General features: G+C 44.5%; 2 protein-coding genes and 1 pseudogene across 2 annotated transcripts; all 3 read left to right on the top strand.

The window, feature by feature from the left end:
• The first annotated feature begins 852 nt into the window (after positions 1-852).
• On the top strand, positions 853-1,815 carry LOC147978127 (uncharacterized; annotated as a pseudogene).
• A 455-nt stretch (positions 1,816-2,270) lies between these two features.
• Positions 2,271-3,155, top strand: LOC147978126 (uncharacterized). Its single transcript, XM_087516518.1, has one exon. The coding sequence runs from the start codon at positions 2,357-2,359 to the stop codon at positions 2,783-2,785; it is 429 nt and encodes a 142-aa protein (XP_087372644.1). The 5' UTR covers positions 2,271-2,356; the 3' UTR covers positions 2,786-3,155.
• Positions 3,156-11,474: 8,319 nt separating this feature from the next.
• On the top strand, positions 11,475-12,632 carry LOC125547746 (uncharacterized). The gene has a single exon (XM_087516517.1). The coding sequence runs from the start codon at positions 11,944-11,946 to the stop codon at positions 12,274-12,276; it is 333 nt and encodes a 110-aa protein (XP_087372643.1). The 5' UTR covers positions 11,475-11,943; the 3' UTR covers positions 12,277-12,632.
• The last annotated feature ends 11,084 nt before the right edge of the window (positions 12,633-23,716 follow it).

Here is a 23,716-nt window from a genome sequence, read left to right as displayed (position 1 = left end):
GCGAGCGAGAGAGGCAGAGCCGCACGCAGAGGACTACCTCGGCCACTCGCGGACTCGCCCACTCCCCGCTAGCGCTCGGCCGCCTCCGCTGGAGGCTGGAGCTCCTTTCCGTTGCCACTCACCACGAGCAGCCTCACCTCCCACTCCCAGGCTGCCCTCCCAAGGCGCCGTCGCGCCGACCGGATCAGACGGCAGACGGCCGCTGCCACTCCGGTCTGCGGAGGATCTGCTCCGGCCTCTCGTCTCCTCCGGTCCTCGCCCGCTCCAGTGCTCCCTGCCCCGGTCGTGGGTGAGTTAGGTGACCCGGCTGCTCATTGCACTGCGACAATGCGACTGCTAGATCTCGTTTGTTATATGATGTCTGTAATGCTTCAGCTTTGTAGTGTTGTTTCTGAATTTCAATTAGAAGATGTTGTTAGGCAGAATTGCAGAACATCAACAAGCTGACATTATGCCATTTTTATTAGAAATTGTTGTTAGTAGTTAGCAGAAGTGCAGAGGACTAGGCTGTGCCATTTTTATTTGTGCTCTTTGTATGCATGTATGCTCTAGTCTTGCTGACATTATGTCCTAATTGTAGAACTGAAGATGAAGAGGAATGGTGACATTAAGTCCTTTTTTAGGAATTACGAGGCAAAAACAAGAAAGGTTGCAGCCCCTCATGAAGAGCAACCTGAACCTGATATTGATCCACCTCTAGTCCATTCAGATGCAGAGATTGACATTGATATCGATCCACGTCCGGTCCATTCGGATGCAGAGATTGATATTGATATTGATGATGAAGCGCCACGGCAACCATGACTAGCTAGAGCCAACGACACTCGTTGGGGTTTTCATTTTAAAACCATTATGCACATTGTTAGCATGTATTCCACAATCCTTGAAGTACTTGATGCTATTGGAAAAGATCCTTCACAAAAAAGTGAGTGGACAAGAATACGTGGAGTTGCTCAAGCCTTTGAATCAATTGACTTTGTTTTCAATCTTCACTTGATGCTTGTTATTCTTGGCTATACAAATGAGTTGTCCAAATCTTTGCAAAAGAGACATCAAGATATTGTCAATACAATGACACTTGTTACTTTGGCAAAGAGTAGAATGCAACACATGAGGTCTCATGGTTGGGAAGAATTTCTTGCAAAGCTAACCTTATTTTGCAACAAACATGAGATTCAAGTTCCTTTGTGGGAGGATATTTACGAGCCTAATCGAAGATCACGTCGGTATTATGAAGTACAAACAAATGATGATCGTTATAGAAGAGAAGTATATCTTGGTGTCATTGATCAAACCATTCAAGAGCTTGACAATCGGTTTGATGAGGTTAATACGGAGTTGCTTATTTGCATGTTGGCTTTGAATCCCCTCAATCCATTTGCTTCTTATGATGCACTCAAGGTAATAAGACTTGCTGAATTCTATCCCATGAACATTTCAAGCACATATTTGATAAGACTAGAATTTCAACTAGCTAATTTTTTTGATGATATGAGACAAGATGATAGGTTTAGAAATGCAAGTAATATTGGTGAGCTCTCTATTATGCTTGTTGCAACTAAGAAGCATGTTCTTTATGATTTGGTCTACTTAGTCATCAAATTGATATTGATTTTACTGGTGGCGATGGCGAGTGTTGAAAGAGTATTTTCAGCAATGAATCTAGTGAAAAATAAGTAGAGGACTACTATGAGTGATGATCGCTTGAATAATTGCTTGGTGACATTTATTGAATGGGATGTGTTCATGAAAGTAAGCGAGGATGACATAGTTGATGCTTTCATGGCAATGCAAAAACGTTACCAAGTGATGTAATATTTTACTTGTGCTTCTTTCATGTAAGACTACTCGTATTGCAATTGAGCACATTTAAGATATATTTTATGAACTAAATTGTTGTGAGATTTGCATTAAGTTACTCATGTTATTATTTTGCCATATTTTGTCTGACACATGGATTAGGTGGAAAAAAAATTTAAAGTGTGCACACCCTTCATTTTTTCCTGGGTCCGCCACTGCTCGTCGCCCTCCCAGACCACCGCCCTATCCCCCAAGCGCTCGGCTCTCGCAGGTGCCTTCCCTCCGATCCCTGGATTGGCAAGGTGGTTGACTTGGGTTGGGGGAGCACGACCCCGACATGCCACCAACACCACCACTGTGCCCAAGCTCGCACTCACGCGCTTGGGGGAGATCGACTCGGTTTTTCAAGACTTCGCATACACGTTGCGTCCCACCCACCACACGGATACAGATATATATATAAACCGACTCCCTCCACTGTCATTCCGGAGCATCAACAACAACACTAGTCTAGTAATCCAGCCAATAGCGTTCCCGCCTCCTCTGTGACCTGAGAATGTGCTTCGAGTTCGGCTCGTGTTTCGGCGGCCCAAGGACGGACGACTACGGCGGCGAGCGGCCCAACCGCAACAACGAGCTCGGCGGTGGCCGTCATGGCCGCGACCGGAGAGGGAACCACGGGAGCGCCTACAACGGCGGCGCCGCTGAACCCAAACCGGCACTGCAGGTGGCGTACCACTACCAGCCGCCCGCCACAGTCGACGAGGCCGGGCACAAGGCCTACCACGACGGCGCCGGTGGCCGCGGCGGGTACGCCGCCTACCCGCAACACAAGGCCGACCTCCAGGCGCCGAAGCCTCCCACGTGGCAAAACAAGGTCGGCGAGGACGCCTACACGGGGCGCCTCCAAGCCCAAGAACCTGCGGCCATGGATTACCACCACTACCCAACCATCAACACCACTACGACTCTAGGCAGGTACTAGCAAGTCAGATTAGCTAGCGTGGTAGTTTGTCTCAAAAAATAAAAAACATGTGTGGCAGTTCATCAATCCCTCCCTCGCCCTGAACACAGCCTCTGCTTCTGCCCGGTAGCTCCGTTTTTTCCCTCTGTTTCCCCTGTCTCTTTGGATTTTGATCGGTCTTTTCATCTGCTGAAACTGAAAAGGCACCTGGAATAGGGGTCTGTGGATTTTGATCAGAGCATCCACATATTTGTCCATGGATGTGCGGCACAAGTCCCAGTTCCAGGAAGCCTTTATCAGTCGGTCTCCGTAGTTGCTTGCCTGTAATTTTGCTGTGGCTGCTTTCTTCTTGTATCATATAATCATGTGAAAGGAAGCATTGTGAAACTTATATGAGTCCCCATCTCTGCTCTTGATATTCCAAGCTTGGCTGTGTATTGCAGTCACCCGGTTACAGGGCTTGAAGTTGGTGTTGTTGCCATTAAATTGATACTCCCTCCCATCCATAATGATTGACGCTGATTTCAGCGACAATTATTATGGATCAGAGGGAGTACCTGAATCAAACTTGTGTACAGCAAGTGTGTTACCGTCTATTCTAATCTCACAGCCATTCTGAAGCACTGAAACCACAATGTTTTAGAAGGGCAGTGAACATCTTTTTTTTTGGTTTTGGCACCTCATCTACTGCTTGGAATACTTCGTTTGTCCATAGAAAGGTTGGCACTGATCTCCATTCATAGAAACCAGAATTTCCTGCGAAGTCTCGAATACAAATCTTTATAACCATGTGCTTTCCCTTTTATATTCCATGACAGGTGGCACATATGCTTCTGACGCCATATTTGTTTTTTTTTCTGGAGGGTGATGACATCATGTATCCACCTAAGATGAAAATAACAAAAGTTTAAGAAATATGAGAGATGTCTAAGTTAATTATAGTGTTAAGTAAAAAAGTATGGTAAGACATCTCATGGTCTATGTCGCTAAGTCATCACTAAATGTGGACACTGGTATTTTTGACCTCACGTTCTCATGTCACTAAGTCATCACTAACTCCGGTGGATGGATTGATTGTTTCGACAACCGGAATACACCCTTGAAAAAGACGAGGAGGAAGGAGCAATGAGCATACGAAAGACAAACTACGCGACCCATCATTAGCTAACTTTGCTCGATTACACAAAACTAGCCAAAAACCATCCCATGTAAGCTCAACAGCTAGGTGTGGGTGGTTGTCCCGCTCTATATCTGTGCCCCCGAATTTCTCAAAAATTTCATGTCAAAAACTCAGAATGTCAAGTAGTCCATCATGGTGTCCAAGCTGACGTATTCTGTGAAGGTGCACTGCTACATAATTGCCAATTGTTGATTGTGCATCATTGACGTACGGATGACTAAAATCAATAGTTACAAGAATAGCCACAAAGGGGCGTTTTTGAGTTGGCCTCTTTTTACATTCACTTGCGGTAGATTGATATGAGTAGTGCTTTCACTTTTTTATTACGTGTATGTACTATGTATAGCTACACATCGCAAATAGAATTTTTTTTTTTGGAAATAACCTTTAGGTGACAGCAAAGGCACAATACCATACCCAATACTCTAATCCAACGGTTCGTCCCCATCATATAAAGCAATGTCCTTCCCTAAAAACAAAAAGCGATGTACTAACACTAGATCCCATCCACCACTTCCCCCGCCCATGCACACACCTACACCTATATCCCCCTCCCGACAGGGGCTACACATACCACCACCTAACATCTCGTTCAAAGCCGTTGTATTGTACTTGGAGGTGAAAATCTAGATCAGTTCTTCGAATCTTCTCGGTGGATCAATCATAACATAGTATTTCGAGAAGCTCAAATGGATGTTTTTTCATAGGACTAGGAGGCATGGGGAAGTCTTTGTCATCAATGATGATTAAGGCATGTGCAACATAAACATGTCCACATGCGAAAAATAAATATCATGTGGCAGGGTCACCAAACTTGGTAACCTTTTGACTTTGGGGTGGACACCCTACATGTCTTTTTTCCAGCTAATGGTTATTTTCCAAAAAAAAAAACAGTTGAGCAAGTGAAGAAATTGTTGGTCCTTTTATGAACTATATTAAAAGAAATTATATGTCGTCTCGCCACGGTTGGTGACCCTTCCAGGACTGAAATTTACTAATTGTACTCTACTCTACTACTACAAAATTCTGGAAGTGCTCTTTAATTAACTCATCCCTTTGGTAATAATGTCAATGTGTTGTTTCCTCACAAAGCATTTCTACTGTTGTTTTCCCAATTCAAAATGAGATGAAGAGTATTATCAATCACACTTCTCATACAATAATTATGAAACTCCAGTATTTATAGCCAGAAAGGGCAATCTTTGGTAAAATTTTAAATTACATTACGATAAGCTACACTAAAATAATATGTTTTTGTATTATTTTTTCTTTAGGAACGTATGCTTTGAACTCGGTATGTTCGGGTTTTGTACATCTTCGAATGTGGTGAGACATCATCAATTTTTTTGTATTCTATTATATTGAACTCGATGTGTTCGGGTTTTGTACATCTTCTAATTTTTCTGTGTGAGCATGAAAGTTTTCAATTAGTAAGACATACGGTTTCTCGAAACTACCCTTTATGCTTCCATTAAACAAGTTCCCCCTCAAGAATAATGGTTAAAATGTATAATTAATTAACTGAAAAAGCACTAGAATACCACTAACTTTTCTGTTAGGGGTAATATCACTAACTATTTTAATGAAATGACTTCTCTATTTCAGAATATTACACCTTTTCCTAGTTCAGCCCAGGCAATCACTAGGCAGAGTTTGATCTAATTTCTCCCTCGTAGAATATACAAAAGAAATCTTCACAAGAAATCCAATTCGTTAGATCTCTCGGGGAAATTTATTTGCAAAGACAAAAGGATCTCCAAGGGAAATTATCATACTTTCATAGGATTCCTGATCGAGATCTTCCACCAACCTACCGAAAAGGAACTTGGGGGTTCTTTTAAGGTTAAAAATAGAGCTTATTTCAAAGACAGAAAAGGTCTATGTTGTTTTTTTGAAACGGATAAAAAAAAGGTCTATCTTGTGAAGATAAGTGCCAATAAGGCAATAACAATCATTTTTAGAGCATGTACACATGTGTTTAATTATATGAGTACTCACGTACCCCGCAAAAAAAAGATGAGTACTCACGTAAAAACATTTTCCGTTGGTCATGTGTGCGCGCATTAGTGATTATATAGTGAAACATAGATATTCCATCAGAACAGTGATCGTCTGTATCCAACTAGTTGTTCCCTAATTCTAAAGTGCTCGAATGCTTTTTAGGTACTGATCATTGTAAAATATAGAGAATTTCCAATATGACCTTTAATTAGGTGATATACGTCTCCACAAAGGCCTGTGTGCTTTACGTCGAGGCTTATAAAATACTCTGAGAATAATGGCAGAACTATGCTTAATTACTTAACTGAAGAACCACTCGAAAAGCACTGCACTATTTAATAGAAGATACCACTTCTCTTTTGCAAAATATCACAATTTAATTCTAGTTTGGCATGGGCAATCACTCTGGGAAGTTTGATCCAATTCCACCTGCATGGAATATTCAAATAAATCTCCATCATGAAAAAACCAAATGTTCGATCTCTCAGTGAGATGATTTTTTTTACATATACCAATCAAGATCTTGCGTGAGTAAACCAGAAGTTAACCACTTGATACAACATAATCCATAACAAGTGGCATCAATCTCCAATAGTTAGGACTTTCGGTGGACAATCACCTTCGTAGATTGAGTTCTAATTAACTTTTAGGTGCATATCCATGCCCATCCTCTGTGCCTTGGTGGCGTCCTGCAATTTGTTCCCTATCCAATTCTGGTCCCCTCCCCCCCCCCCCCCCCCCCCCCCCCTCCTTTCTGCCAAGAATGTACCCTCCCTTTGTTTTCTTCTTGATTAAGTATATCGTTGAGTGGATGGTCAATCATTTCGCCATATCAAGTGAGAACAGGAGAGAGGGCACCAGATTCCACCAAGTGTGTAGGAGAATAAAGGCAGCGGCATATGGAATGCAGCAGCAAAGAAAAGGTGAAGGGTCCGTTTGATGTGTTTTGTTCTCTATTTTCTGACAAGTGAGTCAGATGTTTCTGATGTCATATTTGTTGTTTTTCTTGGTAGTTTATGACATCACTTTCCTCATGGAGGTCCAAGTGATGAAAGTAAAGAAAAAAATACAAAAAGATGGCGTTGGAAAATCATACAAAATTGGGAGGAATGATCTCAGTTAATCACAGATGTAACTAAACCGGAAAGACTATATCATAAAAAAGAAGTAAACCGGAAAGATGGTAAGGCGTGACAGTGACCATCGGAGAGCATTATTACTATCTGAAACACTTAGACAGTAGTCCCAGTACAGGTCAATGGTCTTCCATGAAAAAAGCACGTTCAAATTAAGGAACCAAGTGTAGTGACTAGTGACACAAATTTTCGGTCCCTCATCAAAAGTCATTGCCATGACCCAGTCCATCGAACTGATCAATTATACAGGGAAGCAGAATATTCTCCAGAAGATTAGAAGGATGTGAACGAGCCGGTCAGAGTGTTAACTGAACTGGATTACTGAAAACTAGCCGTGTTTTGGCCACCAGAATCCGGCTTGTGCCTGGCTTGCCGGCCATGAAAATTCTGACCAGCAAAACCTATCTTCATTGGGAAACTTGTTAGTCTGTCTGCCTAGGGAAATATATGGCAGAACGAGACCGGGAACCTATCTCCCGCAAATCAGTGGGTATCATTCAACAGTCAGTCTCTTGCCGTCCGCGACGCAATAGCTGACCAAAATAGCCGACCAGCCAAGCATTATTGCCCCGAACTTAAACCGTCCGCCTAGGGAAGCATTATAGTCCCGACCAGCAAATCAGTAGTAAGGGCATCTTCCGCGACGACCTGCAAATTTTGTCCCTCTTTCTTCGACGGACAGGGGACCGGTCCGCAGATATGAATGTAGGAGACTGCCATCCAACACTGTCCGCATACATTTCAAATACTTTTGCAACAAATCAGGTGAAATTCATGCAAACACGGCCGGATTCCATGTTAACATAAAGGAATTCATACAAACACGACGTCTTTTCATTAGATTTCGAACATTTGGAGCAAACAAAAACTGACCCGACCCTAAACCTACCATATGGCATCGGCGTTCGGCGTCCAAGCCTTTGTAGTTCTTCATCCGCCATCTTCATGACCACGAGCGATAAGATAGATGAAGTGAAGTTACGGTCTCCGGCGAGGAAGTGTAGAACACGGGAGACGGACTGACTGACATGGGACACAAAGCCCTGCCACCTCCCGTACACTACTCATCCTCGAAGGAGTCTGTGCCTTGTCCGTTGCTGGTGGACGTGAGGTCCACGATCAAAATGATGACATCTGCGCTATCGCCGTCCCTCCAATGGGCCGCCGGATAGTTCGTTGGTGGCGCGTAGGAGACGTAGGTAGCATTGTTCTCCTCCACGATCGTGTGAAGCTGCGCCTCGGCGGCGGCCGCTTTCCTAGCAAGTAGTGGCTTGAGCGCGGACGGTATTCTAGATGGCACACTGCTCTACGACCAAGTTGGGGTTCACCCCAGCCATGGCCGCCACGGACTCCTCGCTCATGCGCTCGCCATATATCTGGCCCTCCTGCGCCTGCTGAAACGTCGACAAAGGCGCTGGTGCGGGCTGTACCTCCACCATGGCGGCATTGGAGTATGCCTACGCCTGCTCCATGGTGAAGCCGATGTGCAAAGACGCGGTACCCGGGGCGGTGTCGTCAGAGCCCGTTTCCATCGTGTGGACGTCATCGTCGGAGACCTCGGGTGAGCTGGCCGGCAATCCGGCCTTGATCCGCCTCGCACGGCGATTATGCCAGGCGGCGGCAAGGGCGGCCATCTCGTGCTTCATCTCCATGGAAAGACTCTCCCACAGAGCTTCGTTGCTTGCAGTCATGACGGATGCAGTGCAAAAGAGAAAGATGGGGAGCGGCTTGTGTTGTGGCATGAAGTTAGCAGAGTGTGGCCACCTTTAAATAGCTTATTCCAATGAGGCTAGGTATCCGGGAGCGTCAATGTGCGGCACCGGAGTAGTTTCTCCGCCGGCGAGCCCGCTTAATGGCTGCACACGGACGGACGGGGCGTCGAACAAGAGTGGTAGATATCTGTCCCGTCCCATCCAGTAACGTGTCTATTGCACTGAACAAGCGCGGACACCGAAGAGGCGTCACAGACAACGCCCTCGGCTAGCACGCCGCTTCAATGGCGGCGCCAGTGAGAGGTCGCATCCGCCCTGAGCCGTCTTCAATGTGCAGCGGCGCGCTCTAAAGCGGCATGAATGCAGGAAGTTGGTGCCGGACGGGAACGCGGAGGGCGAGGGATGAGGGGGTTGGGTGGGCTACGACAGTAATAAGCTGGCGTGGTTGCTGTACGGACGCCCGCGAAGCCCCTTTTGCCCCCCATATTTGTCTCTAGTTTATGAAAGAAAACAGGTCCAGACCGCCCTACGGACCGATACAAATCCGTGTTGGTTGGCTTTCGCGGTCCAAACAGTACAGTCTGGATATGTGCGGGCTGTTTGAGAATGGCCGTTGGGATGCCCTAAGTTCACCCTGACTTGTGACTTGGGGATGCTACCTGCCGCGGCAAGACAGAAGTACCTGAAGAAAATGACCAGATGGCATTTGTTTTCTTTGTTTATGAGATAGCTTACAATTCATGCCGAATGGTTACCAGATACCATCCTGCTCTCTACTTTCTCACCTCTTACAACACATCTCTAGCAGATCTCCAAAGGCTATATTTGAGGAAAAATTTATGGTCTGGGAATTAAGATCCAGCTAGAAGATTCCAAAAGCATTAATCCCTCAAAAATAGCTTTTCATTCTCCAAGCCTTCAGTTCTCTTTGGCCAATTTTTTTCTCTAGAAGGAAGCATTCTCATTGAAAATGGGGAGACTACTCCCCTCCGGCATTCATTGGCCTAGGAGTGGCTATAAAACCCATCGCCGCACCGAAACCCTAGACCACCCCCACCATTCACCCATTTTTCCAACCACCACCCACGATTCGAGCCGCCGCCACCACCGCCTTCCTCAACCTCGATGCCACGACTACCGTTTGTGCTCCGCCGCCTCCCCGAGCTCCCGAGGCCACATCCTCGATGGTGCCACTGCTCCCTGCATGGACCAGAGTGCCCCTCTCGCCCCTTCTCATCTTCATAGACCCCGACACCTACTCCTTCCGAGCTCCATTGCCACCTCCCAGTCGCAGCTTCGAGCCACTGCGCCAGCACCCCGAGCTTAGCCTCCAATGTCACAGCCACCGCCGAAGTACCGCGACATCCGGCACCGGCCATGACTCAAGTTTGTGCCATAGATCCGTAATACAGACACGATGCGAGTGTGCCATACTTTCCACCTTGCACGAGGCGGCACACACCTACAACGTGTTATGGGCGCTGGACAGAGTAGCTTTGATAGAGGTGGCCGCCCAGTCGTTGGCGTTGTGGACCATGCACAACAAAGCATTCCTTGAGGTTATAGTTTTTAAACACCCGGTTGACCTCATTTATAAAAGTATGGTCTTAATACAGCTTTAGAAACCTTTGGGGAGATGCCAGCATAGTGCGCGCCTTGACGCGTTTATCAACAACATCTGTTCCAAGTGTACTCAACTCCATGGGACATCGAGGATTGACAACACAAGCGAGGGGGCTTTTGTCCTCGTTTGCCCGCGGTGCATTGCCGACCTACGATCACTAGATTTCGTTAACATAGGGTCTTCCGCGCTGTGTCACGTGATGGGTCATTGTTGGCCTTGTATCGGACTTCATTTTCCATTAATTATCGTACTCGATGTGTCATGCAACTTCATTTTTTATGTCTGGACGTGCTCCATCCAATGCTATTCACAAATAAATTCTTATCTGTCTGTTGGGAGGAGAGGGATTAGAGAGGGACCATGCATGTAGAGGAGAGAGGCTAGAGGAGGACCATGCATGTAGAGGAGAGAGGCTAGAGGATGACCACATAAGGACTTTTGGTTGGTCAGTTGCATGTCCAGAGTGCCGCATAGCTCCCTCAAGTTTGTCTCGGATTTATCAAAAAAAAAAACAGACATCTGGATCACTTCACGGATAGATGAGGTTCTTGTTGAATGTCAAAAGTTAACAGAAATGATCCAGCCACCACAATCCAAATATATACTGGAGCTTTGAGAGTCTGCTTTGGAGATGCCTTAAACTTATTTAACCGCGAGAGAGGGAGCACTGGCAACAGTCGGTCTTGCCGTTTACTCTCTTCGTTTTTTACTTCCTTCGTTTCTTTTTAGTCTGCATATAAGATTTGATCAAAGTTAAACTTTGTTGGAAAAAAATATCAACATCTACAATACTAAAACTATATGGTATGAAAATTAGTTTCATGATGCTTCTAACAATATTGATTTTATATTGTGAATCTTAATATTTTTTTTATAAATTTAATCAAAGTTGACAAAGTTTGACCCTGACCAAATTTTATATACAGACTAAAAAGAAACGAAGAGAGTAAAAGACAACACGTGGAGGACAGGACAGAGCCCCAACAAGATTGCACCACCCTGCAGCCACGCGTTGCCAAACCCAAAAGGTACTGCGGGCGGCATCTTCGCCAGCCTCCGAAATCGAGCGATGCTGTCCGCGGCGCGGCACCGCCCGCCACGAGGCGTCACTCTCGCAGACCACCGAACTACCCTATCCCCCAAGCCCTCTCCTCCCTCTGATTCCCCGATGACTTGGACTGGGGGACGACCCCGACCACCCCGCCATCGTGCCCAAGCTGAAACTGATCGATCGGCGACGCCGTTTCGCTTCAGCTGGAGCTGGACGAACCTCATCCATCTGGACCTCAGTTGCAAAAACAACTGGGTGTGGCTGATGATAGAACCTGTGTTTGCGCGTCAAGTGTGTGAACCGGAGTCGCATCTCCTAGGCGTGCGACACGAGCTAGCTCGTCTCGTATAAATATACCCGTACCACGCTGAGCATCCAGCACCACCCACTAGTCCAGTAATCCAGCCACCTAAGCCTCCTCTTCCTCCTCAGTGCAGTTCCAGGGCTAATCCAAAAACACAGCCTACCAGCAAAAATGTGCTTCGAGTTCAGCTCGTGCTTCGGCGGCGGCAGGGACGACTACGGCGGCGAGCGGTCCAACCGCAACCGCAACGAGGCCGGCGAGCGGAACAACAACAGGAACGGCTACTACGGCGGCGCCGACCACAAGGCGCCGCAGACGACCTACCAGCAGCCGCCCGCCGCAGTCGACGAGGCCGACATCGAGGCGCCCAAGCTTCCGGCGTGGCACAACAAGGTTAGCGACCACGCCTACACGGCGCGCCTCCAAGAAGCTGCTGCTGATCACAGGAACAACGCCGCCACGGATTACCACCATTACCCAACTACCGCTCTCGGCAGGTACTAGCTAGGAGTACTTGTTAAAACTAGCTAGCATGAACAGTCCATCAATCTCTCCCTAGCCCGGAACATTGCCTGTTGCTACTGTCAGGTAGCTCTGTTTTTCCTCTGTTTTTTCCTTTCTCTTTGGATTTTCATCAGCGTTCTCACATGCTGAGGCCCAACGGCACCTGGAAATAGTGTGTGAGATCCAGGATCAAGGGGGTGTGGATTTTGAACAGAGCCTCCTCGAATATGTCGATGGATGTGCGGCACAAGGTGTAGCTCTAGCTCCAGGAAGCTTTTTATGAGTCTTCTCGTCTAGTTGCTTGCTTGTACTTTGGTTGTGACCGCTTTCTTCTTGTCTGATATAATCAAGCAAAAGAAAGCATTGTGAGATGTCAGATGACTCCAATTTCTTGCGTTTCTATGTGCATATCTGTTTTTTTAGAACGAAGACGCTAGGAGCGTCTTGCTTTAAATTAATAAAGCCCTCATCGGAACAGGCAGAGTGTCAAGTCGCACGGTCAAACATTACAGGGACAGGGACAAAAGCCGTGGGTATATCTACTTAATGAAGCATAAGTCTGAAACATTTGAAAAGTTCAAAGAATTTTAGAATGAAGTTGAAAATCGTCGTAACAAGAAAATAAAGTTTCCACGATCTGATCGTGGAGGAGAATATTTGAGTTACGAGTTTTGTCTATATTTGAAATAATGCGGACTAGTTTCGCAACTCACGTCACCCGGAACACCACAGCGTAATGGTGTCCGAACGTCGTAATCGTACTTTAATAGATATGGTGCGATCTATGATGTCTCTTACAGATTTACCGTTATCATTTTGGGGTCATGCTTTAGAGACGGTCGCATTCACGTTAAATAGGGCACCATCGAAATCCGTGGAGACGACACCTTATGAACTGTGGTTTGGCAAGAAACCAAAATTGTCGTTTATGAAAGTTTGGGCTGCGATGCTTATGTGAAAAAGCTTCAACCTGATAAGCTCGAACCCATATCGGAGAAATGTGTCTTCATAGGATACCCAAAGGAAACTGTTGGGTACACCTCCTATCACAGATCCGAAGGCAAGACATTCGTTGCTAAGAATGGATCCTTTCTAGGGAAGGAGTTTCTCTCGAAAGAAGTGAGTGTGAGGAAAGTGGAACTTAATGAGGTAACTATACCTGCTCCTCTATTGGAAAGTAGTTCATCACAGAAACCGGTTTCTGTGACGCCTACACCAATTAGTGAGGAAGTTAATGATGATGATCATGGAACTTCAGATCAAGTTACTACTGGACCTCGTAGATCAACCAGAGTAAGATCCGCACCAGAGTGGTACGGTAATCCTGTTCTGGAAGTCATGCTACTAGATCATGATGAACCTACGAACTATGAAGAAGCGATGGTAAGCCTAGATTCCGCAAAATGGCTTGAGGCCATGAAATCTGAGATGGGATCCATGTATGAGAACAAAGTATGGACTTTGATTGACTTGCCTGATGATCGGCAAGCAATTGAGAATAAATGGATCTTCAAGAAGAAGACTGATGCTGACAGTAATGTTACTATCTATAAAGCTCGACTTGTTGCAAAATGTTTTCGACAAGTTCAAGGGATTGACTACGATGAGACCTTCTCACCAGTAGCTATGCTTAAGTCTGTCCGAATCATGTTAGCAAATGCCGCATTTTATGATTATGAAATTTGGCAAATGGATGTCAAAACTGCATTCCTGAATGGATTTTTGGAAGAAGAGTTGTATATGATACAACCGGAAGGTTTTGTCGATCCAAAGGGAGCTAGCAAAGTGTGCAAGCTCCAAAGATCCATTTATGGACTGGTGCAAGCCTTTCGGAGTTGGAATAAACGCTTTGATAGTGTGATCAAAGCATTTGGTTTTATACAGACTTTTGGAGAAGCCTGTATTTACAAGAAAGTGAGTGGGAGCTCTGTAGCATTTCTGATATTATATGTGGATGACATATTGCTGATTGGAAATAATATAGAATTTCTGGATAGCATAAAGGGATACTTGAATAAGAGTTTTTCAATGAAAGACCTCGGTGAAGCTGCTTACATATTGGGCATCAAGATCTATAGAGATAGATCAAGACGCTTAATTGGACTTTCACAAAGCACATACCTTGACAAAGTTTTGAAGAAGTTCAAAATGGATCAAGCAAAGAAAGGGTTCTTGCCTGTATTACAAGGTGTGAAGTTGAGTAAGACTCAATGCCCGACCACTGCAGAAGATAGAGAGAAAATGAAAGATGTTCCCTATGCTTCAGCCATAGGCTCTATCATGTATGCAATGCTGTGTACTAGACCTGATGTGTGCCTTGCTATAAGTCTAGCAGAAAGGTACCAAAGTAATTCAGGAGTGGATCACTGGACAGCGGTCAAGAACATTCTGAAATACCTGAAAAGGACTAAGGATATGTTTCTCGTTTATGGAGGTGACAAAGAGCTCATCGTAAACAGTTATGTTGATGCAAGCTTTGACACTGATCCGGATGATTCTAAATCACAAACCGGATACGTCTTTACATTGAACGGTGGAGCTGTCAGTTGGTGCAGTTCTAAACAAAGCGTTGTAACGGGATCTACATGTGAAGCGGAGTACATAGCTGCTTCGGAAGCAGCAAATGAAGGAGTCTGGATGAAGGAGTTCATATCCGATCTAGGTGTCATACCTAGTGCATCGGGTCCAATAAAAATCTTTTGTGACAATACTGGTGCAATTGCCTTGGCGAAGGAATCCAGATTTCACAAGAGAACCAAACACATCAAGAGATGCTTCAATTCCATCCGGGATTTAGTCCAGGTGGGAGACATAAAAATTTGCAAGATACATACGGATCTGAATGTTGCAGACCCGTTGACTAAGCCTCTTCCACGAGCAAAACATGATCATCACCAAGGCTTCATGGGTGTTTGAATCATTACTGTGTAATCTAGATTATTGACTCTAGTGCAAGTGGGAGACTGAAGGAAATATGCCCTAGAGGCAATAATAAAGTTATTATTTATTTCCTTATATCATGATAAATGTTTATTATTCATGCTAGAATTGTATTAACCGGAAACATAATACATATGTGAATACATAAACAAACAGATTGTCACTAGTATTCCTCTACTTGACTAGCCCATTGATCAAAGATGGTTATGTTTCCTGACCATAGACATGAGTTGTCATTTGATTAACGGGGTCACATCATTAGGAGAATGATGTGATTGACATGACCCATTCCGTTAGCTTAGCACCCGATCGTTTAGTATGTTGCTATTGCTTTCTTCATGACTTATACATGTTCCTATGACTATGAGATTATGCAACTCCCATTTACCGGAGGAACACTTTGTGTGCTACCAAACGTCACAACGTAAATGTGTGATTATAAAGGTGCTCTACAGGTGTCTCCAAAGGTACTTGTTGGGTTGGCGTATTTCGAGATTAGGATTTGTCACTCCGATTGTCGGAGAGGTATCTCTGGGCCCTCTCGGTAATGCACATCACTTAAGCCTTGCAAGCATTGCAACTAATGAGTTAGTTGCGGGATAATGTATTACAGAAGGAGTAAAGACACTTGCTGGTAACGAGATTGAACTAGGTATTGAGATACCGACGATCGAATCTCGGGCAAGTAACATACCGATGACAAAGGGAACAACGTATGTTGTTGTGCGGTTTGACCGATAAAGATCTTCATAGAATATGTGGGAGCCAATATGAGCATCCAGGTTCCGCTATTGGTTATTGACCGGGGACATGTCTTGGTCATGTCTACATAGTTCTCGAACCCGTAGGGTCCGCACGCTTAACGTTACGATGACAGTTATATTATGAGTTTATATGTTTTGATGTACCGAAGATTGTTCGGAGTCCCGGATGTGATCAAGGACATGACGAGGAGTCTCGAAATGGTCGATACATGAAGATTGATATATTGGAAGCCTATGTTTGGATGTCGGAACTGTTCCGGGCGAAATCGGGATTTTACCGGAGTACCGGGAGGTTACCGGAACCCCTTGGGAGCTTAATGGGCCTACATGGGCCTTAGTGCAAATAGAGGGAAGCAAGGGGAGTGTGGGGCGCCTCCCCAAGGCCCAAACCGGATTGGTTTAGGGCAAGGGGGGCCGGCCCCCTCTTTCCTTCTTCCCCTCCCTCTTTCCTTCTCCCGAATCCTATTCCAACTAGGAAAAGGGGGGAGTCCTACTCCCGGTGGGAGTAGGACTCCTCCTGGCGCGCCCTCTCCCTGGCCAGCCGCACCCCCCATGCTCCTTTATATACGGGGGCAGGGAGGCACCCCAGAGACACAACAATTGATCAAGTTGATCTTTTAGCCGTGTGCGGTGCCCCCCTCCACCATAGTCCACCTCGATAATACTGTAGCGGTGCTTAGGCGAAGCCCTGCGTCGGTAGAACATCAACATCGTCACCACGCCGTCGTGCTGATGAAACTTTCCCTCAACACTCGGCTGGATCGGAGTTCGAGGGACGTCATCGGGCTGAACGTGTGCTGAACTCGGAGGTGTCGTACGTTTGGTACTTGATCGGTCGGATCGTGAAGACATACGACTAAATCAACCGCGTTCTGCAAACGCTTCCGCTTTCGGTCTACGAGGGTATGTGGACAACACTCTCCCCTCTCGTTGTTGTGCATTACCATGATCTTGCGTGTGCGTAGGAATTATTTTGAAAATTATTACGTTCCCCAACAGTGGCATCTGAGCCTGGTTTTATGCGTAGATGTCATATGCACGAGTAAAACACAAGTGAGTTATGGGCAATATAAGTCATACTGCTTACCAGCATGTCATACTTTGGTTCGGCGGTATTGTTGGATGAAGCGGCCCGGACCAACATTACGCGTACGCTTACACGAGACTGGTTCTACCGAGGTGCTTTGCACACAGGTGGCTGGCGGGTGTCTGTTTCTCCAACTTTAGTTGAACCGAGTGTGGCTACGCCCGGTCCTTGCGAAGGTTAAAACAACACCAACTTGTCAAACTATCATTGTGGTTTTGATGCGTAGGTAAGAAATGTTTTTGCTATGCCCGTAGCAGCCACGTAAAACTTGCAACAACAAAGTAGATGACGTCTAACTTGTTTTTGCGGGGCATGTTGTGATGTGATATGGTCAAGACATGATGCTAAATTTTATTGTATGAGATGATCATGTTTTGTAACCTAGTTATCGGCAACCGGCAGGAGCCATATGGTTGTCGCTTTATTGTATACAATGCAATCGCCCTGTAATGCTTTACTTTATCACTAAGCGGTAGCGATAGTCGTGGAAGCATAAGATTGGCGAGACGACAACGATGCTACGATGATGATCAAGGTGTCGCGCCGGTGACGATGGTGATCATGACGGTGCTTCGAAGATGGAGATCACAAGCGCAAGATGATGATGGCCATATCATATCACTTATATTGATTGCATGTGATGTTTATCTTTTATGCATCTTATCTTGCTTTGATTGACGGTAGCATTATAAGATGATCTCTCACTAAAATTTAAGATAAAAAGTGTTCTCCCTGAGTATGCACCGTTGTCAAAGTTCTATGTGCCCAGACACCACGTGATGATCGGGTGTGATAAGCTCTATGTCCATCTACAACGGGTGTAAGCCAGTTTGGTACACGCAGAATACTCAGGTTAAACTTGACAATCCTAGCATATGCAGATATGGCCTCGGAACACTGAGACCGAAAGGTCGAACGTGAATCATATAGTAGATATGATCAACATAGTGATGTTCACCATTGAAAACTACTCCATTTCACGTGATGATCGGTTATGGTTTAGTTGATTTGGATCATGTGATCACTTAGAAGATTAGAGAGATGTCTTTCTAACTGGGAGTTCTTAAGTAATATGATTAATTGAACTTAAATTTATCATGAACTTAGTACCTGATAGTATCTTGCTTGTCTATGTTTGATTGTAGATAGATGGCCCGTGCTGTTGTTCCGTTGAATTTTAATGCATGTCTTGAGAAAGCAAAGTTGAAAGATGATGGTAGCAATTACACAGACTGGGTCCGTAACTTGAGGATTATCCTCATTGCTGCACAGAAGAGTTACGTCCTGGAAGCACCGCTGGGTGTACCACCTGCACCAGCAATTGCAGACATTGTGAATGCCTGGCAGTCACGTGTTGATGACTACTCGATAGTTCAGTGTGCCATGCTTTACGTCTTAGAACCGGGACTTCAACGACGTTTTGAGCGTCATGGAGCATATGAGATGTTCCAGGAGTTGAAGTTAATATTTCAAAAGAATGCCTGGATTGAGAGATATGAAGTCTCCAATAAGTTCTATAGCTGCAAGATGGAGGAGAATAGTTCTGTCAGTGAGCATATACTGAAGATGTCTGGGTACTGCAATCACTTGATTCAACTGGGAGTTAATCTTCCGGATGATAGAGTCATTGACAGAATTCTCTAATCACTTCCACCAAGCTACAAGAGCTTCGTGATGAACTATAATATGCAAGGGATGGATAAGACAATTCTCGAGCTCTTCGCAATGCTAAAAGCTGCGGAGGTAGAAATCAAGAAGGAGCATCAAGTGTTGATGGTCAGTAAGACCACTAGTTTCAAGAAGGGAAAAGGGAAGAAGAAGGGTAACTTCAAGAAGAACAGAAAGCAAGTTGCTGCTCAGGAGAAGAAACCCAAGTCTGGACCTAAGCTTGAGACTGAGTGCTTCTACTGCAAGCAGACTGGTCACTGGAAGCGGAACTGCCCCAAGTATTTGGCGGATAAGAAGGATGGCAAGGTGAAAGGTATATGTGATATACATGTTATTGATGTGTACATTACTAGAGCTCGCAGTAGCACCTGTCTATTTGATACTGGTTCTGTTGCTAATATTTGCAACTCGAAACAGGGACTACGGATTAAGCGAACACTGGCAAAGGACGAGGTGACGATGCGCGTGGGAAATGGTTCCAAAGTCGATGTGATCGCGGTCGGCACGCTACATCTACATCTAGCTTCGGGATTAGTATTAAACCTAAAATAATTGTTATTTGGTGCCAGCGTTGAGCATGAACATTATATCTGGATCTTGTTTGATGTGAGACGGTTATTAATTTAAATCATAGAATAATGGTTGTTCTATTTATATGAGTAATATCTTTTATGGTCATGCACCCTTGAAGAATGGTCTATTTTTGATGAATCTCGATAGTAGTGATACACATATTCATAATGTTGAAGACAAAAGATGCAGAGTTGATAATGATAGTGCAACTTATTTGTGGCACTACCGTTTAGGTCATATCGGTGTAAAGCACATGAAGAAACTCCATACTGATGGACTTTTAGAACCACTTGATTATGAATCACTTAGTACTTGCGAACCATGCCTCATGGGCAAGATGACTAAAACGCCGTCGTCCGGAACTATGGAGAGAGCAACAGATTTATTGGAAATCATACATACAGATGTATGTGGTCCGATGAATGTTGAGGCTCGTGGCGGATATCGTTATTTTCTCACCTTCACAGATGATTTAAGCAGATATGAGTATATCTAATTAATGAAGCTTAAGTCTGAAACATTTGAAAAGTTCAAAGAATTTCAGAGTAAAGTTGAAAATCATCCTAACAAGAAAATAAAGTTTCTACGATCTGATCGTGGAGGAGAATATTTGAGTTACGAGTTTTGTCTACATTTGAAATAATGCGGACTAGTTTCGCAACTCACGCCACCCGGAACACCACAGCGTAATGGTGTGTCCAAACGTCGTAATCATACTTTACTTGATATGGTGCGATCTATGATGTCTCTTACAGATTTACCGCTATCATTTTGGGGTCATGCTTTAGAGACGGCCGCATTCACGTTAAATAGTGCACCATCGAAATCCATTGAGACGACGCCTTATGAACTGTGGTTTGGCAAGAAACCAAAGTTGTCGTTTATGAAAGTTTGGGGATGCGATGGTTATGTGAAAAAGATTCAACCTGATAAGCTCGAACCCAAATTGGAGAAATGTGTCTTCATAGGATACCCAAAGGAAACTGTTGGGTACACCTTCTATCACAGATCCGAAGGCAAGACATTCGTTGCTAAGAATGGATCCTTTCTAGAGAAGGAGTTTCTCTCGAAAGAAGTGAGTGGGAGGAAAGTGAAACATGATGAGGTAACTATACCTGCTCCTTTATTGGAATGTAGTTCATCACAGAAACTGGTTTCTGTGACGCCTACACCAATTAGTGAGGAAGTTAATGATGATGATCATGGAACTTCAGGTCAAGTTACTACTGAACCTCGTAGATCAACCAGAGTAAGATCCGCACCAGAGTGGTACGGTAATCCTGTTCTGGAAGTCATGCTACTAGATCATGATGAACCTACGAACTATGAAGAAGCGATGGTGAGCCCAGATTCCGCAAAATGGCTTGAGGCCATGAAATCTGAGATGGGATCCGTGTATGAGAACCAAGTATGGACTTTGGTTGACTTGCCCAATGATCGGCAAGCAATCGAGAATAAATGGATCTTCAAGAAGAAGACTGACGCTGACGGTAATGTTACTGTCTATAAAGCTCGACTTGTCGCAAAAGGTTTTCGACAAGTTCAAGGGATTGACTACGATGAGACCTTCTCACCAGTAGCGATGCTTAAGTCTGTCTGAATCATGTTAGCAATTGCCACATTTTATGATTATGAAATTTGGCAAATGAATGTCAAAACTGCATTCCTGAATGGATTTCTGGAAGAAGAGTTGTATATGATGCAACCGGAAGGTTTTGTCGATCCAAAGGGAGCTAGCAAAGTGTGCAAGCTCCAGCGATCCATTTATGGACTGGTGCAAGCTTCTCGGAGTTGGAATAAACGCTTTGATAGTGTGATCAAAGCATTTGGTTTTATACAGACTTTTGGAGAAGCCTGTATTTACAATAAAGTGAGTGGGAGCTCTGTAGCCTTTCTGCTATTATATGTGGATGACATATTGCTGATTGGAAATGATATAAAATTTCTGGATAGCATAATGGGATACTTGAATAAGAGTTTTTCAATGAAAGACCTCGGTGAAGCTGCTTACATCACTAGTGCAGAACCGGGCAATAGCACCGGTTCGTAAGGCCCTTTAGTGCCGGTTTGGTAACCGGTGCTAAAGTGTAGGCACTAAAGGCCCCCCCTTTAGTACTGGTTCAACACGAACCGGTGCTAAAGGGCAACCACATGGCACGAGCCGGCTTTGGGGGCAGGGAGGCCTTTAGTACCGGTTGGTGTCACCAACCGGTATTAAAAGGTTGGGGGGTTTTGGGTTTATGATTTATTTTTCATTTAATTTTGTGTTTTCCATTTAATTATTTTTCGTATGCTGGTATTTTATGATACTACATATTGTACACGTTATGCATATATATAAATAGAATTTCTAGTAGAACCGATCATAATATATATATATATATATATATATATATATATATATATATAAAATTTCTCCTAATTGGTGCCTTCGGAGCCAGTGGCATTAGCCTAGCTAATTGGTGCCTTCGGAGCACGATAACAATTGGAAGTGGTTCATGGGGGCGGTAGCGGGTAATAGTATTCTCCTTTGGAATCTATGACCTGGTCGAGCAAAAATCCCGCTATTTCCTCTTGAATTGCTTCTATGCGGTCCTGTGCTAGGAGCTTGTCCCGCACCTCTTTGAACTATTAAGAAGGAGATCAATATGCATGTGTATTAGTTGTGTGACTAGATATCGATAATGGTGTAAAAATTGTGAATAGTGTTCTGACAATCGATATCATACCCACTCCTGTCTTTGAGATTTGCTCATTTCGGACGCCATCATGCGAATGTTCTCGCAAACGTAGTATGCACATAGATCATTCCCCGACGCCTGCTTCAGGGCCTTTACAAGAATGGAATTTGATCAGATAATAATTAATCAAGCATGATAATTAAAGAGATGGCAGCTAGCTAGTACTACTTAATTACTTACCTTGGGTTGATACCATTTCAGATTTTGTTTCCATGGGCCTGGAGTGGCCCTGATGAACTTTGCCCAAGCCCTGCCCACCGACAAAGAAAATGAATAAATGGGTTATTAAATAGTTGTTATCAGGAAATGATGAACTAATTAAATAGGCCGAGATATAGTTAATAATGATTGAAATTACCTGTTGACTATCCCCTTCACGATGGTGTAGTCACTTGCTTTCTTAAGTAGTGAGTCTAGTACTTCAACTGTTCCTTCATCAACTTTAATGATTAACAAGATCCAGTGAAATTTGCATGCACACACGTTTGCATGTCCTAATTAAGCGGGAATATGTAAGCTAAAACATGTAGCTTGCTAGTAGGGAAAAAACAGAATTTGTAGTACGAGACAGTGTGACTCACTAGAAGTTGTAAGGAAGTAGTATATCTTCATTGTATTTGAGTTCCTTGAAGAACTGTAGCATGCTTTCCTCTACACTTTTTTCGTGATATGGATCTATTTTCCATGTGTATTCATTAATGGTATTTGGGTCAACGAACCCAATGCCATAGCGTCCATCTTTTTTCATTTCATAAATCTTCATCCTGCATAATACCACAGAAAAGAATATAGTGAGGATAATTACAGGTAATGATTGATCAAAATGATCACTACAGCTAGCTTGAGACTTAAATTACAGAAAGAAATCACTTACAGACAATAGCAACTGACGATAGATTTGTCAAGTGCGTCTTGATTGTATAGTTGAAATAGTTCTGAATACTCAACGGTCACAGCTTTCTCATGGTAGTAATGATCCTTGTTGACATTCACCATGAGGGACTCTCCATTGGAAATCTTGGTAATGTCCATGTACCATTGATGCAATTCATACATTCTCGTTGGGAGCTTATGGACCTCCTCTGGCTCGACCAAAGGTTGGCCCCGGGCATATTTCCGTTTTATTTCCTCCTCTCCAGTCGGAGACATGGGCGCGATATGGAGGAGTTGTCCAACAGTGATCCCGATCAATTCAGCCTGCGCAATACGCTCCTCGGTTATTACCACATCGCCCACCCCGGGAACGTTAACGGTTTGCCCACAATAATATTGGGCACGCCTACTCTCATGTGTTGTTGGCACAACAAGCGGGGGGATTGATTGCGCCGCCTGTTCTCCCAGCTGGGGAATGGTTTATCGCTCCTTTTGCCAGCTGATTTGCTCGAGCTCGAGCTCACCTCTTTCTGTAGACGTGCTCGATTTAACTTCTTGATGTGGCGCTCATAGTCTGTGTCAATAGGCTTGGGAGCTGGTGCTCTAGCCATACGAATGAAGTGGTCAATCTTTTCCACAGGCACTTTCTCCCTTGGCGGTGGTGGCGGTTTCGGTGCAAAATGGCCTTCCACCTCGGCCTTCGATATGGCTACGTTTTCCTCCTCGGACTTGTCGTAAGGCCTCTGCGGAAGAGGCGCGAGGCTTGGACCATATTGAAATCGCTTGCCTCCGCC

This window comes from Triticum urartu, chromosome 3A (genome assembly GCF_056163025.1).
Source record: "Triticum urartu cultivar PI428250 chromosome 3A, HENAU_Tu73, whole genome shotgun sequence".
Classification (NCBI taxonomy): domain Eukaryota; kingdom Viridiplantae; phylum Streptophyta; class Magnoliopsida; order Poales; family Poaceae; genus Triticum; species Triticum urartu.
This window is presented reverse-complemented; position numbering and strand designations above follow the sequence as displayed.

What these genes read in the sequence shown, in the direction of transcription:
- LOC147978126 (XM_087516518.1), top strand. Translation starts at nt 2,357, where the DNA reads ATGTGCTTCGAGTTCGGCTCGTGTTTCGGCGGCCCAAGGACGGACGAC.
- LOC125547746 (XM_087516517.1), top strand. Translation starts at nt 11,944, where the DNA reads ATGTGCTTCGAGTTCAGCTCGTGCTTCGGCGGCGGCAGGGACGACTAC.